The sequence below is a fragment of the Narcine bancroftii genome, chromosome 12 (genome assembly GCF_036971445.1).
Source record: "Narcine bancroftii isolate sNarBan1 chromosome 12, sNarBan1.hap1, whole genome shotgun sequence".
In the NCBI taxonomy this organism is placed as follows: Eukaryota; Metazoa; Chordata; class Chondrichthyes; order Torpediniformes; family Narcinidae; genus Narcine; species Narcine bancroftii.
In genome coordinates, this window is record NC_091480.1 from 74,567,626 (window position 1) to 74,583,270 (window position 15,645).

Consider the following 15,645-nt stretch of genomic DNA (forward strand, 5'->3'; position numbering starts at 1 on the left):
CTTTCCCAAGCAACCACAGGAGGTGTCAGATCACTCCCTTCAATTCTTCCCTCCTCTCCATCCGGGGAAGCAATCAGCCCTTCCATGTGGAGTGGCCATTCGCATGTACTTCTTCCAATCAGGTATAATATATTTAATATTCACAATGTGCTCTCCTTCACATGAGTGAAACCAGGCATAGATTGGCTGACTGTTTTGTGAAGTACCTTGATTCAGCCCTTGGGGTGATTCCAACCTTTCTGTTGCTTACCGTTCACTATGACCTTTCTATCTGTGTTCCTCACACCATCATATTTTAAATTTAAATGTAGACATGCAGCACGGTATCAGGCCATTTCAGCCCATGAGTCCATGCCGCCCAATTTACACCCAAGTTAGCTGCACCCCTGGTACGTCGTAAATGATGGGAGGAAACCGGAGTCCCCAGGGAAAACCCACACAGACACAGGGAGAACGAACAAACCCTGGTCCCAATCACTGGCGCTGTAATGGCCTTGTGCTAACCGCTACACCAACCGTGCCACCCCACGATGAGGAACAATATTAGTCTCAGGAACAGCATCTTATCTTCTCCCTGGGCACGTTGTTGTCTTTCAGACAAATTCAGCTAACTCCTGTTCTCTGGCAGACAAAGAATTGTTGAAGATATTCAGCGGGTCAGGCAGCATCCATTTAGAAAGACGAGAGGAAAAGGGTGACATTACATTTATATTTCTCCAAGTCATTTTCTCTGCCTGTATCAGAATCAGCCTTTCTGTGGTAAGTTTTCAGCTGTAATGCTGGCAATGTTTTGTTCTTATTTAGTACAAACTGACCTTCTGGACATGTATTTTGCATCATTTTATAATCCTTTGTTGTATTACACTGGACAAAAAAGATTTTGCTTCCTGAACACTTTTGGGTGTATTTTATGGATTTTTGGCTGCTGGTCATGAAAACCCCCTTAAAAGTTTCCTATCACATACTGTTTTCTAGATGTAACCTATTTTTGTGATTTCCTGTCATATTTCAAGGAGACAAAACCTTGAAATGCAACACATCATTGAAAATACATTTGGACCTCTTCCCTGCTGATCTCAGTGCAGTCAGTGACGAACACAGTGAAAGGTTTCACCAGGACATTGCGACCATGGAAATGCGGTATCAGGGCAACTGAAATCCATCCATGCTGGCCAACTATTGTTGGACACTGACACGAGGGGCATCAAATGCTGAGTACAAATGAAAATCAGCGGCAAAACATTTTTAGGTCAGTTGAACTAATGCAATGTGTCAGCATCATTATGCGATTAAACTTGCTAAATTCAATAAAAATTAATTTAATGTTTCTCAAACTTCCTATGTGATACAGCAGATCTGAAAACATCTTTGTGCTCAGCTTGAAGTTGTCTATCATGGTCCCCAATTTTGTTTTCAGGAAGCAAAACTTTTGGAAAAAGAAATAGTTGCCCAGTGTTATTGCTCTCCAATCTGTTAATCCATTGGCAGGATAATCTCCACAATTTATCCCCCGGTAACCCTGTACTCACCCCATCATCGTTATTCACAGCAAGACAGTGTGCACCTCACAGAGGCAGCACCCAATGATGGGATCCCACCCAGATCACAAGTGCTGTAAGCAGCAATGGGAACATGGGAAGGAAAACCCATAGTCCCTGTCCAGTTTAATCTACTTTAAATTAAAATTATAATGATGTGGTTGACTCTTGTCCCTAAGCTGTCCCAAGAAGCCTCTCGATTCAAAGGGCAATTAAGAGTGGGCAATAAATGCGCACTATGCCAGGGATGTCCAAGCTATTGGACACGAACCAACTGCAGGGGAAAAAAAGCTTATGCTCTTGAAGCAGAAATCAACCTGCTGAGGAGATACAATCAATTGTGTTACCACCTAGCCATGGCTTCAGGAACACAATAAATAAGAGAAGATGGCCCATCATCCGTCATTCAATAAGATGCAGTACTCAAAAGATCTTTTGTGTACTACACTAGATCCCAGCATCTGCAGATTTTGATGAAGGGCTCAAATCGAAATGTTGGTTCTATATCTTTATCTTTGCTATATACAGGACACTGTTTGACCTGCTGAGTTTCTCCAGCTTTGTGTTTTTACTGCAGATTTTCTTGTTTACCTTCTTTTAATAAGATCATTGTAATCTTAGAGTGGGAAGGGACATGGTGAAGGGACGAATGATGCATCACCTACAGTGCAAGGGAAGTGTGGTCAAAAAGGGAGGTGCTTGGTGGAAAAGGTTGAGTGGACCAGGGAATCAGAAGAGGAAATTATGTGCTAACAGATCATTCTCCACAATCTTTCCCTCTTCTAAGAAATTCCATTGATCTGTGGGCTGACCTTCCATCAATTCAACCCATTAGAGCCAGGCTTCTGGTTCACAGAAACAAATTTGAACACAACTAGTGCAGCCCAATATAGTATCTCTTGGAAACAGGCAAGGAGCATCTAATTGCTTCATGAGGAGCAACAACTTAAGTCAACAAAGGAGGAGGGAGCTGTGCAGGGAGAGTGAGGACTGGAGAGAGTATACAGGAGCTTGGAGATGAGGTGTGGGAGGGAGAACCAGGGAGGCTAGGATGGAGAATGGAGCAAGGAATGATTTGGAGATTGTGGGAGAATCCTGAGAGATGGGAGAGTCTGGAGAGAGAATGGGACAGAACTGAGAGAAAGTGGGAGAGAATCCAGAGGGGTGGGAGGGGAGGAGTGGATGTGGAAGGAGAGTGAGAAGATTCATTGGGGGGGGGGGAAGAATGGGAAAGCTGGGGTGGAGTCTGGAGTGGGGCGGGGCCTAGAGCGGTGGATGGGCAGGGTCTAGAGCAGAGCGGAGGGGACGGGGTCTAGAGTGGAGTGCAGTGGGGTCCAGAGGGGGGCGGGGAGGGGCCTGGAGCTGAGTGCAGTAAGGTTCTGGAGTTTTCTGGGTGGATCCCAAAGGAGTGGGAAGGAAGAGCCTGAAGAAAGAGTGTGGGAAGGCCAGCTGAAGCACAAGCAGAGATTTGGGGGAAAGTGAGCAGGAGTCTGTGTGGAGAAGTGGGGTGGGGGGTGGGTAGGGTGAAGTCTGGCACATCACCATTTAATCATTCCTATCACAGATAAAATCAGACCACCACTCAAGCCCAATGCTCAGCAGCTCTGAGTTCCAGTTCACAGACGGGCCACGTCACCCCCCTCAGTCCCACATGGAGTCAGTGAGTGCATCTCGATCTCTGCCTTGCACAACCTCCAACGGAACTCTTGACACTGTCCTGGACAGCCACAGGGAACAAACATCCAATCACTTTGCAGACCGCTCAAACAGTTAAACTCACAGAAGCACAAAGATCTTGAGCAAACAACAAGCTTCTCAACTGACAATTTCTATCCACAGAAGAGTTCTACCAACAGCTCGGGATTTGCTCCAGTTAACTTCGTGCTGCCAAGCAGCCACTAGTTCCATATTCAATGTGAGTTTATTGTAATTATCACGTCCAACGTCCAGATGCATGGAATTCTTACTTGCTGTAGCCACACAAGATAAACCAACTACAACAGTAAATATTTAAATTATTGCAAATGCAAGACAGTAAAAGAGATAATGATGGTTTTAGTGGATTTCTCTTCTCCCCTCCCCACCCCCCTCCCCCAGTTTATACTCCTCACCCAATTTCACTAGGCAATTCCTTGCCTCTCGCTCCTACCCCATGGCACCCTCAGTTACACCATTAGCATTCAAACTCACCTCCCTGCACCTGCTGCTGCCTGGACTGGGTTACACCAAAAGGGTGAAGGACCTTGGCCCAGCTTCTTAAACTCTGTGATCACAGCTCCTCCCTTCTCCTTCGCACCATTTGAAAAATAATTTGTTTCTTTTAGTTTGATAAACAATTTGGTTCTTCTGCCCCTTTTTAAAAAAAAACACTAATATCACAAATTTTTTTGGTTGCCTGAAACGAAACTCATGTCAAGTTTACTGAGGGAAGAATCATTAATCCTGAAAACAGCCACAAGGTTTTCATCTGTTATCTGAAAGCCCTTCCATCACCTCTAACCACAAAAGGAAGAAAATGAGTAGAGACGATTTAGTGATCATAGACTTGTTATAGAGTGCAAAGCACTCTGTCCTGTCACACCACACTATCCCCACCTCAAACTACTTTATTTCAAAATCTCTCAGCCACCCACTAGTCTTAAAGGAATGGAATAAAAACCAATCCAAACACCTCTAGTCTACCACCTCTTGCCCACAATGTCCATGCAGTGTCACCGCAACAAGGCACAGTGGTTCTTTTCCATTTGGTCACAGAGCAGCAGCCCCATGGGAACGCCTGCTGCCAGCCCTTTGACATTGTGGGGCATAAATGCTGCAACTCCTCCTCCGCTGCTCAGCCAGGCCTGAAATGATTCTAGAAGGCTCCTCACCACCTTCTCAAGGTGAAAACTAGGAGTGTGCAATATTCATCAGTCGACTCATATCTGGAAAAATACATTAAAAATGATGCTTGTGCCACCTGCAAGGCCAGCATTTATTGCCCATCTTTAAGTGACCTTGACAAGGTGTCAGTGACCATGTCCTTTGATTGTTTTATTTGGGTTTTCTCGAGAAGACAATACATCTCTCTCCTCAATCCAGAAGAGAATCCTAGCTTTTGCTTCGCTGATAGCTAGAAGAACAATTTTAGTAAAGTGGGAAGATAATGTTTCACCCACTCACATTCATTGGTTACATGATATCACGTCTTATTTAAGTTTGGAAAAAATTAGATCCAATATTAAAGATAAAAAGGTTAATCTGCCAATAAAATTAGAAAATCCTTACGAAGAACCTCCTAAGAAGTGCATTCTGTGTGGTGTTTCAGTGGATTACAAGAGCGTACAGCTTCTGTCCCAGTTCACATCTCCATACACAGGTCGGATTTTTGGCAGACACATAACAGGCTTATGTGGACAGAAGCAAAAGGAAATTTCTAAGAGCATCAAAAAAGCCCAGCGGATGGGATTTATGCCAGTCATATTTTCATAAAGGATCCAAATATTTGAGATTTCAAACTATGGGAATAGTCATTGATCTATCAATGGTAATAATGTGACTCAATTGTCTTCCAAAAAAAATTTGAGAAAAAATAATGCAAAGTGTGAATTTGAGAAGATGTGGATGTGGATAATCATCATAATCTGAGAATTTAAGGGGTGTGGATGCTTCGGGGATTCCCTTCCTGGTGTCTGGGGGCCATTATTCGATTCATATTTACAATACATACAGAAAACTTTGTTTCGAGGGAGGGAGAGAGGGAGATCGGCGGGGAGAATTTCTTTTCCTTTTTTCCCCTTTTTATTATGAATAAATTATAGTGGGTTTAACTACAGATTACAGATCATACCACAGAGCAACATGATCACATCAGAGAAGTATAAAATATCTTACATAGGGAATTTTATGTTTTATTTGTATAATTTTTGTCTTCAATATTATTTTTGGACATAGTACGAGTTATGGTTTAATTATTAGAATAATAGAATTTGATGTCCTGAACTAAATTAGCTAATGTATGGTTAAGCTTTTAATTCACAATTGATATGTGATATGTATATGATATGATTTGATTTATGTTATCATTAATATATCTTGTGTAAGGGGTTTTTGTTAAACTCAATAAAAATATTTTAAAAAGACAAGTGAGCTGCCTTAGTAAACTGCAGCATGCAGACACAGAGTTCAAGCCACAATGAAAGATTAGTAATCTTATCCAGAGATCTGTGTGGGCTCACCAGCATCAGCTTGTACTACACTCATAACAGAAAACTTGTCATTCTGAACTTATAATAAATACACAAAAGTGTTGAAGAAACTCAGCAGGTCGCTAGTATCCATAGGAGGCAGAGATATATAACCAAGGTTTCCTGACAAAGGGCATAGGCCCGAAACGTGGATTATACATCTTTGCCTCCCATGGACGGTGCAGGACTTGCCGAGTTCCTCCAACACTTCTATGTGTTTATTACAATCACAGCATCTGCAGACTTTCTTGTTTCACTACATTCTGAAATTATAGTTGGCATTATAATAACTCCTATTCAAGAGATCTGATCACAAAAACTTATCTTGATGCAGAAGGTGATTAAATATCTGACAGCACCGTTATAACTGATCTGTCGCTCTGCAACTGCCCTCTGTACTATGTGCAGGTTGACAAGCTGGAGTGCTCCCAAAACAAACCTTTTCATAATGTCTTTGTTCACAGACAATAAACTTGTTGTGAAGCAGAGCATTCAGGATCTCCCCAGTGTTCAGGCCAGTATTTCTCTTGCAACTGATACCCAGCAAGGAACAGATTGCTCACTTGGGTGGGTGGGCTGCTGCCCTCAGCATTGCCCTCCCGCCCAGTCAGCAGGTGTGGCTTCTTGCCTCATGAACTCAGCAAGCTTCCCTCCATGCTGGGAGTTGGTCAGAGATACGTCCAGAAGCCACAAAGCAGCTAAATTCACCCTCATCATTCATCATCTGCCGTCAGTCTACGAGACACGAGTGAGGCAAAGAGAGCAGCAACCAATGGCCATGCAGCAAGCTTCCAAATGTGGCCAATGACAGGCAAGTAATCTGCTCATCAACTGAGTGACAGCACTGACTGGGAAGCCCTTTATTCCCATACCTTGAAGAAGGGCTCAGACCCGAAATGCTGGTAATATAACTTTACCTCCTATGTATGCTGTGAGACCTGCTGAGTTCCTCCAGCATCTCTGTGTTACAACATCTGCAGACTTTTATGTTTCACTCTTTCACACCCAATGCATGCCATGTCACCAAATTAACATTCCACTGAGAAGGTATATAGTTCCTCTGAGAGAGCACTCACTCAGCATCTACCAGAGCATTGGTTATCAAATCTCCCGAGTGGGAATTATTTTAAAATCGACTTTAAATTCAGATCCACCAGTTTAGTAGCGTGCAGGACCATAACAATTACATTAATGTTCAAATCAGTGTTTAAATAAAACCATTCAAGGATTCAGTATTCAACAAGGTGACAAATGTTGCAACAATCAGCAGGTCGAGCAACATCAGTGGGAGAAAAAGAATGGGTAATGTTTTGGGCCAGAGCCTGAATATCGCTTTCCCAAACTGTCAGATAACTCACTGACACTGAATTTGTTCACCACCATATTATTTACTTTGTTTTATTCACTTTATTGGATAAGCATCAAAGAATCAACTGCATCGTACTGAAATGTTCTGCAATAATGCAATATAGCCACGAGAGGGCAATATAAACCGAGAGACAGATTACATTTTAAATTTTGATACAGCATGGTAACAGGCCCTTCTAACCCACAATAGGGTGGCCATATGCCCAGGTTTAGGCCAGACAGTCCAGTTTTTAAACCCTCTGTCCAGCACCACCTCGAGCCAGATATTAATTTATCCTCCATTTGGGGATGTAGGTCCTACTCGCTAGATGAAGGGCAAATGAAGGGGCAAGGAAGGGGGCACTTACCAGTTAAATGCGGTGCCCTGGGGTCCATAGCTATATACGGCCATGTTTCTTCTTCCGCCTATGCGTGAGTGCCAGCTGGCGCATGTGATGGATTGGAGTACCAGGGCCAGCTGGTGCATGTGCGGTGGTTAGTTTACTGGGGCCGGTTGACACGTGCGCAGTGGGCCCACAGACCGACGGGGGGTGGGGGGGTGTGACTGTGCGATCGGCAACATTTCGATGTTGAGTGGAGTAGTGGCGGGCTTTGAAGGAGGGTGAGAGAGACTCCATATTCATTTCTTTCACCTATATTTATGCTGTACGAATGCACGTATTGTATGTAATATGTAGAATAATAAATCACTGAAGAGGAAAAAGGGCTCGAGCAGAAAAATCACCGATTTATGTAGAAATAGCTAGGTTTTTGCTGGATTTATATAGGCAAAAAAAAGGTTCCATGTTAGAATTTTTATTTAATAAAATAACTAAGATGGTCATCCATTTTCATTTGTTGCTTTTACAATATGGTTTAAATTTTATATAACCATATAACAATATAACAGCATGGAAACAGGCCATCTCGGCCCTTCTAGTCTCCACCGAACTGAGTACTCTCCTCTAGTTCCACCTACCTGCACCCTGCCCATAACCATCCATTCCCCTCCCAATCCCCTATCCACTTTTTCCTTAAATGATAAAATGGGTCCTGCCACCACTACTTTTCCTGGAAGCTCATTCCATACAGCCACCACTCTCTGAGTAAAGAAGTTCCCCTTCATGTTACTTGTAAACTTTTGCCTCTTAACTCTTAACTCATGACCTCTTGTTTCAATCTCTCCTACTCTCAAGGGAAAAAGACTTTCCACATCAACCCTATCTGTCCTCTCGTAATCTTAAATATCTCTATAAAATCCCCCCCTCGACTTTATGCTCCAAGGAATTAAGACCTAATCTGCTCAATCTTTCTTTGTAATCTAGATTTTGAAACCCAGGTAACATTTTTGTAAATCTTCTCTGCAGTCTCTCTACCTTGTTGATATCCTTCCTATAATTTGGTGACCAGAACTGCACACAGTATCTAAATTTGGCTTCACCAATGCCTTGAACAATCTCAACATCACCTCCCGACTTTTGTATTCTATGCTTTGATTTATAAAGGCCAGCATACTAAAAACCTTCTTCACCACCCTATCCCCATGAGATTCTACCTTAAGGGAACGATGAACCGTTATTCCTAGATCTTTCTGCTCCGCTGCTTTCTTCAATACCCTCCCATTTACTAGGCATGTCCCGTTTTGATTATTCCTACCAAAAGGAGCACTTCACACTTAACAGCATTAAACTCCATCTGCCATCTTTCAGCCCACTCTTCTAAGCCGTCCAAATCCCTCTGCAATCTTTGAAATCCTTCTTCATTATCCACTATTCCACCTATTTTAGCATCATCTGCATATTTACTAGTCCAATTTACCACCCCATCATCCAGATCATTAATGTATATGACAAACAGCAAAGGACCCAATACAGATCCCTGAGGCACACTGCTTGTCACCGGCCTCCAGGCTGACAAAGAGTTATCCACTACTACTCTCTGGCATCTCCCTTCCAGCCACTATTGAATCCATTTGACTATCTCAAAATTAATACCTAATGACTGAATCCTCCTAACTAACCTTCCATGCGGAACCTTACTGAAGGCCTTACTGAAGTCCATATAGACAACATCCACTGCTCTACACTCATCAACATTCTTAGTCACCTCTTCAAAAAATTCAGCAAGATTGGTCAAACACACTGATTGTATGTATGTATATATATGGTAAGTTGGTAACTATGGCCATGTCATCAGGGGCAGAAACAAGAGGGGGCATTTGCAAGCATCACCCTCCCCCAAAATGAGTTATTGTGACCCCATATCCGCATAGCACCAGCGTCACTAGCATCAGCAGGCGATATAAGCATGCAACCCCTGGCCCTGCTAAGAGAGTTTTCGAACACCAGTTTCCCCCTCCCTCCGGTGGTTACCCTAATGCCCCCCTATTGTTCTGATGTTGACCCTGCAAGTCCTCCTTTTTGGAAATTTGGAAATGGCCACCCTAGCCCGCAAACTTGTGCTGCCCAATTACCCAATTAATCGATGACCCCCATACGTTTTTGAAGGGTTGGAGGAAACTAGAGCACATGGAGGAAACCCACAAAGAACTTGAGGAGAACGTACGAACTCCATACTGTTTGCGCCAGATTAAAACCCGGGTCGCTGCCACCATAACAGCGTTGAGCTAACCTTCCCCCCCTCCCCCCCAATCACTCCCTTTAAGTGGGCATCTGCTCTCAGCATTGTCTTCTCACCCTCACTGGTGCCCCAGCAGCCATCTGCAGGTGAGGCTTACTGCCAGGTGCACTCAGCGTGCCTCTCTCTCAGTGCAAACATTCTGCCTGCTTGTTGTAATGACTAGAAATTGGCACTAGCTCCAGGTGTGGCATGGACATGCAAACTGCCAGTTTCATCCACAAACAACAACTTGAATTTATATAGCATTGATAGCAAAACATCCCAAGCCATTTCACAGCAGCGTTACCAAATCTATCTGGTACTGACCCATATTAGAGAGGATGATGAAAAGAAAACTTGCTGAAGCAAATACATTTTATGGAATATTTTGAAGGAGAGTCAAAAAAAAAAAGCGTTGGAGAGGTTTTGGGAGGGAATCCCAGAACTCAGGACTTTGATAGTTGTGGAAACAGCTACCTTTGGTGGTGTGGTTAAAACAGAGGAGAACTGAAATGTGCACATATATATTGGTTTACAAGGGGGAGAGAGAGTGGGGAAGTTATTGGAGGGATGTGAAAACAAAGAGTCAAGGCTTAGATAACCTAAAGGAATGAAGTACTCAACTGCAGGGAAGTACAGAGAGGAACCTGAAGTCATTTGAAGTAGGACTGATTAATTCACATTGGTCAAATACTCACTGCTCTTCTTCCGTACTCTTCATCCACTCCATGTCATGGGGGTCACACATTAGCTCCTGGAGGAAAGAGAGAAGACTGTGCTTTTTAAATGGAAAGATGGTTCTTTGTATAACTGGGACAATTTAACGGTGGTTGGTTGATCTGATTTTACCCTCTGATTACTGAGTGTGATTATTATGACAGGATTGGCACTGACCTGTTTACATGCTTGGTTCCATCAAACCCCCAACCATCACAATGCTTGTCTCCCTTCAACGAGCTCAAGGTGGGAATTCATTCCTGGTGCCTTGCACTAACTTCAACATAGAAACAGCGACACATTTTCCATCACTTCTGAAACTTGTTGCTGTTCCTCTACTCAGGAATTCAGCCACAGACATTTAGTGTGAGGGTGAACGGAGTATCTCAACTCCGTGGAATCTTCCTGTAGATGTTTCAGTTCATAGAGAGAAGCAATGTCCAATGTGTAAACAAGAAACCCACACTAAAATATAGAACAATAAAGAACAGTACCTGTTCTTCGCCCTCGAGGTTGTGCCGACCTACATAAACCTACAAAAAAAACCGAAACCTGTCCTACCTCATAACCCTCTATTTTTCTTTCATCTGGGTGCCTGTCTAAGAGTCTCTTAAATTCCTCAAATGTTTCAGCTTTCACCAACACTGTGGCAATGCATTCCAGACACCCACAACTCTGTAAAAAAAAAAACTTACCCCTGATGTCTCCCCTAAACTTCCCTCCCCTCATTTTCTACATATGTCCTCTGGTGTTTACTACTCTGGCCCTGGGGAAAAGGCAGTGCCTCTCAGAATCTTGTAGACCTCTATTAAATCACCTCTCATCCTTCTTCGCTCCAAAGAAAATTTCTCCTGGCTCTGCTAACCTTGCCTCATAAGACTTATTTTCTAATCCAGACAACATCCTGGTAAACATCCTCTGTACCATCTCCATAGCTTCCGTATCTCTCCTATAATGAGGTGGCCAGAACTGAACACAATACTCCAAGTATGGTCTCACCAGAGATTTGTAGAGTTGCAACATGACCTCTCAACTCAATCCACCGATTTGTGAAGCCCAGTATACTACAATCCTTCCTAACTACTCTATTAAGCTGTGCGGGAACCTTGAGAGATTTTGGACCCCAAAATCCCTCTGTTCCTCCACACTGTTAAGTATTCAACCATTAGCCCTGCACCAAGCCTTAGGTTTGACCTTCCAAAATGCATCCCCTCACACTTATACAGATTGAACTCTACTTGCTATTTTTCCACTCTGCATATATCCTTTTGTAACATACAACAACCTTCAGCTCCTTCCACAACTCCTCCAACCTTCATATTATCCACAAACTTACTGACCCATCCTTCTGCCTCTTCATCTCGGTAATTTATAAAAATCACCAAGTTTAGGGGTCCAAGAACAGATCCCTGCAGAACTCCACTAGTCACTGACCTCCAGGAAGAATACTTTCTTCCACTACTACATTCTTTTTTCTACAGGCAAGCCAATTCCGAATACACACAGCTAAAGTTCCATGTATCCCCTGCCTCATGACTTTCTGAACAAGTCTCTCATGGGGAACCTTGTCAAATGCCTTACGAAAATCCATATACACCACATCTACTGCCCTTCCTTCATCAAGTTCTTTTGTAATCTCCTCAAAAACTCAATTAGACATGAGACACAACCTTCCCCTCACAAAACCATGCTGTTTATCCCTGAGAAGACTGTACTTCTCCAAATGCTCATAAATCCTGTCCTTTAAGAATCCTCTCCAATAATTTGCACACTACTGATGCAAGACTCACGTGTCTATAATCCTAGGATTCTCCTTATTGCCTTTGTTAAACCAAGGGAGAACATTTGCCATTCTCCAATCCTCCACAACTTCCCTGTAGCCAAGGAGGATTCAAAGATCATAGCCATTGCCCCAGCTACCTCTTCCCTCCATTGCAACAGCAACCTGGGATGTATCGCGTCTGGCCTCGGGGACTTATCAATCTTAATGTTTTGACAAAGATCCAGCACTTCCTTTCTTAACCTCAACCTGGTCCAGCACATGAGTTTGTTCTATTCTGATCTCACCTTGATCAAGGTCCTTTTCTCTTGTGAATTCTGAAGCAAAGTATTCATTTAGGACCTCATCAACCTCCTCTGCCTCCAGGCACATGTTGCCTCCTTTATCTTTTAGCAGCCCCACCTTCATTCTCATCATCCTTCTGTTAATCACGTACACATAGAATGCCTTGGATTCTCCTTAATCCTTCTTGCCCCCTTCAAGCCCTCATAAGTCTTTTCTCAAGTTCCTTCCTGGCTACGATACAATTCTCATGAGCACTTCCTATTTTTTTGCTTACTAAATCTAACGTAGGCTTCCTTTTTCCTCTAACTAGCTGTCTCATCTGTTTTGTCAGCCACAGTTCCCTTTACCTACCATCTTTTCCCTGTCTCAGTGGGACAAACCTTCCAGAACCCCACACAAGTAGTTTCTAAACATCCTCCACACTACTTCTGTGCTTTCTCCTGTGAGTTTCTTCCTAGTCCTTGCCTCATCCCATCATAATTAGCCATTCCCCAATTAAACACTTTCCCATTTTATCTATGTCCATAACTCTACTAAAATTCAGGGAGTTGTGGTCGCTATCAGCAAAATGCTCCCCCACTGAAAGGTTTGTCACCTGACCAGGTTCATTACCCACAATTTGATCCAGTGTGGCCTCTCCTCTCATCAGTTGGTCCACATACTATGTCAGGAATCCTTCTTGGACACACCTGACAAATTCTACCCCAACTATCTCTCTTACAGTCAGGAGGTACCAGTCAATGTTTGGGTAGTTGAAGTCTCCCATAACAACCACCATGTAATTCCTGCACCATTCCAAAAATTCTGCCTACTAATCTGTTCCTCAGTATCTCGAGGGCTATTTGGGGACCTATAAATGACTCCCAGTACCATGATTGCTCCCTTCTGATTTCTAACTTTCATCCACATTGACTGCATAGACACTCCCTCTTCAGCGTCCTCCTTTTCTACAGTCATGACATTATCTCTGACCAGTAATGCTACTCCTCCCCCCCTCTTACTTCCCATCCTTTAAAAACACCTAAACCCCGGTACCTGCATCAGCCAATCCTGACCTTTTGCCAGCCAAGTCTCTGTAACAGCCACAACATCATAGTTCCATGTACTGATCCATGCTCCAAGTTCATCTCCTTTATTCCTAACAATCCTTGCATTGAAATAGACACATTTCAACCCCTCCAAATGACTACATTTATGTTTCCTCCCCTGCCTGTCCTTCCTCACAAACTCACAACACATAGCATCATCCTTTCCACCCGCTCCCCTATTCTCTGCATTCATATTCAGGTTCCCATCCCACTGCCAAACTAGTTTAAACCCTCCCCAACAGCTCGAGTAAACCTGCCCACCAGGATATTGGTCCCTTTCCAGTTCAAGTGTAGCCAGTCCTTTTTATACAGGTCAGACCTTCCCCAGAGAAGATCCCAATGATGCACAAATCTGAACCCCTGTCCCCTGGATCAACTCTTCAGCCACACATTCATCAGCCATAACTTCCTGCACCTACCCTCACTGTTGCATTTCACAAGTAGCAATACCAAGATTACCACCCTTGAGATCCTGCTATTCATCTTCCTTCCTAACTCCCTTTATTCCCTCTTCTAGACCTCATCCCTACTCCTGCCTATGACATTAGTACCAATGTGCAGCGCAGCTCACCTTGCTGCTTCAGAATGCTGTGGAATTGATCAGGGACATCCCTGACCCTGGCACCTGGGAGTCTTGATCTTGTTCACAGAACCTCCTATCAGTTTGCCCGACTATCAAATCCCCAATCACTATGGCTCTCTCCTTACCTTCTTAGCCAAAGGGCCAGACTCTGCTAGAGTTATGAGCACTGCAACTTGTCCTAGTAGATCGTCTCCCCAATAGTATACCAAACAGATACTTAAAGCTTGTATCCACACTGCGTAAGCTACATCTTTACTTAATCATGAGATGGGACTCATTCGCATGGGTTATATAATTCACCTCTGATTGCTCTTAAACTCAAGTGACTTCACGGGCCATTTAGATGTAATGAAGGGAATGCATTCCAGGAGTTTGCAGACATTGATGGGATCAGGTTGGGAAGGGCAGATTTTAGAAGGAAACTGAGGAACCAGATGGAGTTTAATGCCGTAATTGATTCTCGAAAAAGAGACATGACACTAAATGTTGATGAGCCATTTCTCAGTAATGAAATGCTTAGTTCTGGTCACCTTCTTACAGGGAAAATGTGGAGGCTATGAAGAGTGTACAGAGGAGATTCACCAGGAAGTTGCCTGGATTGGAAAAAACTGAGCATTTCATTACTGAGAAATGGCTCATCGATGTCATTTTTGGAGAAAATAAGGATGAGAGGTGACCTAATAGAGGTCAACATGATCATTGGAAGTATAGTTAATGTATTCAGCCAGCACCTTTTCCTCAGGGCGGGAGTAGCAAACTCCAGAGGCCATTGGTACAAAGTGAGGGGAGGAAGGTTTAGAGGAGACATCAGGGGTAATTTACACATACATACACAATACACAGAGAGTTATGGGTGCCTGGAATGTATTGCCAGGTGTGGTGGGTGGGTGGGGGGGGGGTGGGGGGGACGGGGACGGCTGGAACAATAGGGGCATTCCATTACTTGGGTTTAAATTCCCAGAACATGGGGTGAGATTCAAACTCGTAGCCACAAGTTAGTGAGGAGAACCCTGGATCTTAGATTAGCCACTGTCATGTCACAGTGAAATACACCAATATCCACATTGATGAGGGAACTACCCTCAGCTATGTTCCAAACTGAGGACTCAGTCTCCGATCTAGGAGTCCTAGACCTTGATGTCAGCTCTTTCCACAACTCCAGCTGCCTTGGAAAAGCAGACAAGATTGATCCCACCACAGGCCACACTCTCTTCACCCACCCCACGCTCCTCTCAGCCAGATGATTCACGAGTGCAAGGTTACACAAAACCAGATTCAAGGACAGGTTCTTTCTCAACACAATCAGACTTCTGATTGAATCCCAGAATAGGAAAAGTATATCATCTCTGACCCACACCAACTGATCTCTCTCTGCATTGTTTCTATGCATGAGATGTCTATTTGCAAAGCAGTGTCTTTCACTGCATCTTGGTACATGTGGCAACTAGAAGCTTGATGCGAC

General features: G+C 43.6%; 1 protein-coding gene across 3 annotated transcripts in view; it reads right to left on the reverse strand.

Annotated features, from left to right (window-relative positions):
• The window catches only part of tbkbp1 (TBK1 binding protein 1), a 130,893-nt gene that overhangs the window by 71,733 nt on the left and 43,515 nt on the right, over positions 1-15,645 (reverse strand). For all 3 annotated transcript variants that reach the window (XM_069906864.1, XM_069906863.1, XM_069906865.1), the window contains exon 7: positions 10,429-10,484. In XM_069906864.1, coding sequence (XP_069762965.1) covers positions 10,429-10,484 — 56 coding nt within the window. The remainder of the gene's footprint in view (positions 1-10,428; positions 10,485-15,645) is intronic.